Below are 1,467 nucleotides of genomic sequence, written 5' to 3'. Positions count from 1 at the left end.
CCTTGGCGTAAAAAGTGGCGTACGCAAGTTTCTGGGCTCAAATTGTGCGTACGCCAGTTTTATAAACCTGACCCCTGAACTTTTCTCTTTTTGTCCTTCAGTCCCTCAACAGGAATTGGGCCACGAGGCACTGATCCTCAAGGACCAGCAGCTCTACAAGCAGGAGAGGAACTACAGCCTGAACCAGGAGGAACCAGAACTTCCACAGATCAAAGTAGAGGATGATGGGCTCTGCACCAATCAGGATGAAGATCAGCTCCACCTGAAGCAGGAGACTGATCCGGTTCTGGTGACTGTTTTATATGAAGAAAGTGAACCAGAACCAGACAAAGAGCAGCTCATCTCTCAGAGTTCTGCTGGACCTGAGGACCAGGACCAGGATTCAGGGTCAGATGAGAAGATGGATCACACAGAGGGTCATCATGGTAACCAAGCAGACCAATCAGCAACATCTGAGAGGCTGTTTCCTTGTGTGATCTGTGGAGAAATGTTTTTAGAGAAATCACTGCAGATCAGTCATGTGAAGGTCCACAGAGTCTGGAACCAGGACTCTGGTAAACTGATGTATTGTTGTCCCACCTGTGGGAGAAACCTCTCAGATTATAATCATTTAGTCAATCATTTGAGGCTCCACACTGGGGAGAAGCCATTTTCTTGCGAATTCTGTGAAAAGAAATTTACGTCCAGTTGGCTCTGTAGACGACATGCGATGATCCACACAGGAGAGAAGCCATTTGTTTGTAGAAACTGTGGAAAATCTTTTAATCAGAACGCTCATCTCAAATATCACATGAAGGTGCACCCAGGCTGTGCCGATGTTCTTCTTCAGGTGGAGAAAAGTTTCACCAAATGAAGAAGAGGTTTGAAACAGGAGAGTGAAACGTTCAGAGAAAAGTTAGAAAAGCCTTAAATCGACTGCGTGTTTGAAGCAGAGTTGGTTCCAGCAAACAAAACTGTTGATTRAACAAACTAAAGATTCAATCAGAAACTGAAAATGTTCAGTAAATGTTGAATTAAAAAGGATTAGTTTAATAAAAAGCAACCAGGCTGATTTTCTAATGTTTGTAGTTCAGAATCTAAATCGTATTTTAAATGTTTTTCATTTTAAAATGTTTTTTTTCTCTGTTGAAATAAACGTGTTCATAAAYGCTGCAGGTTCTGAACGTGTCATAACAGATCTGTTCTTCAGTGTCAAACATTAACTGAGRTTAATTGTTCAGTAGAATCCAGTTYTTTGTGTTGAACTGTGACGGAGGATGAGGAGGGTACCAGGGTTAGATGGGTCAACAGTTTTCATAATTTATTTCATCCAGTATGTTTTTCAGGTCACTATCAGACAAATTTACATTATATTACATCTCCTTAGTTTTAATGTTGCTGCCTGATATAATCATACTTTTTATATGATTTAGTTAAAAAAGTATAAATAATAATAAATATAATAATAATTTATTAATAAGTAATAAT

The 1,467-nt window shown here is 39.4% G+C and overlaps 1 protein-coding gene across 1 annotated transcript in view; it reads left to right on the top strand.

The window, feature by feature from the left end:
* The first annotated feature begins 44 nt into the window (after window positions 1–44).
* The window catches only part of LOC106527204 (uncharacterized), a 19,390-nt gene continuing 17,967 nt past the window's right edge, over window positions 45–1,467 (top strand). The window contains exon 1 of the mRNA XM_014022008.1: window positions 45–425. Within this exon, the coding sequence (XP_013877462.1) occupies window positions 401–425 (25 nt within the window). The 5' untranslated portion in view covers window positions 45–400. The remainder of the gene's footprint in view (window positions 426–1,467) is intronic.

Source organism: Austrofundulus limnaeus, unplaced genomic scaffold (genome assembly GCF_001266775.1).
Source record: "Austrofundulus limnaeus strain Quisiro unplaced genomic scaffold, Austrofundulus_limnaeus-1.0 Scaffold315, whole genome shotgun sequence".
Taxonomy (NCBI): Eukaryota; Metazoa; Chordata; class Actinopteri; order Cyprinodontiformes; family Rivulidae; genus Austrofundulus; species Austrofundulus limnaeus.
Note: the sequence above shows the minus strand (reverse complement) of the source record. Positions and strands in the feature narration are given on the sequence as shown.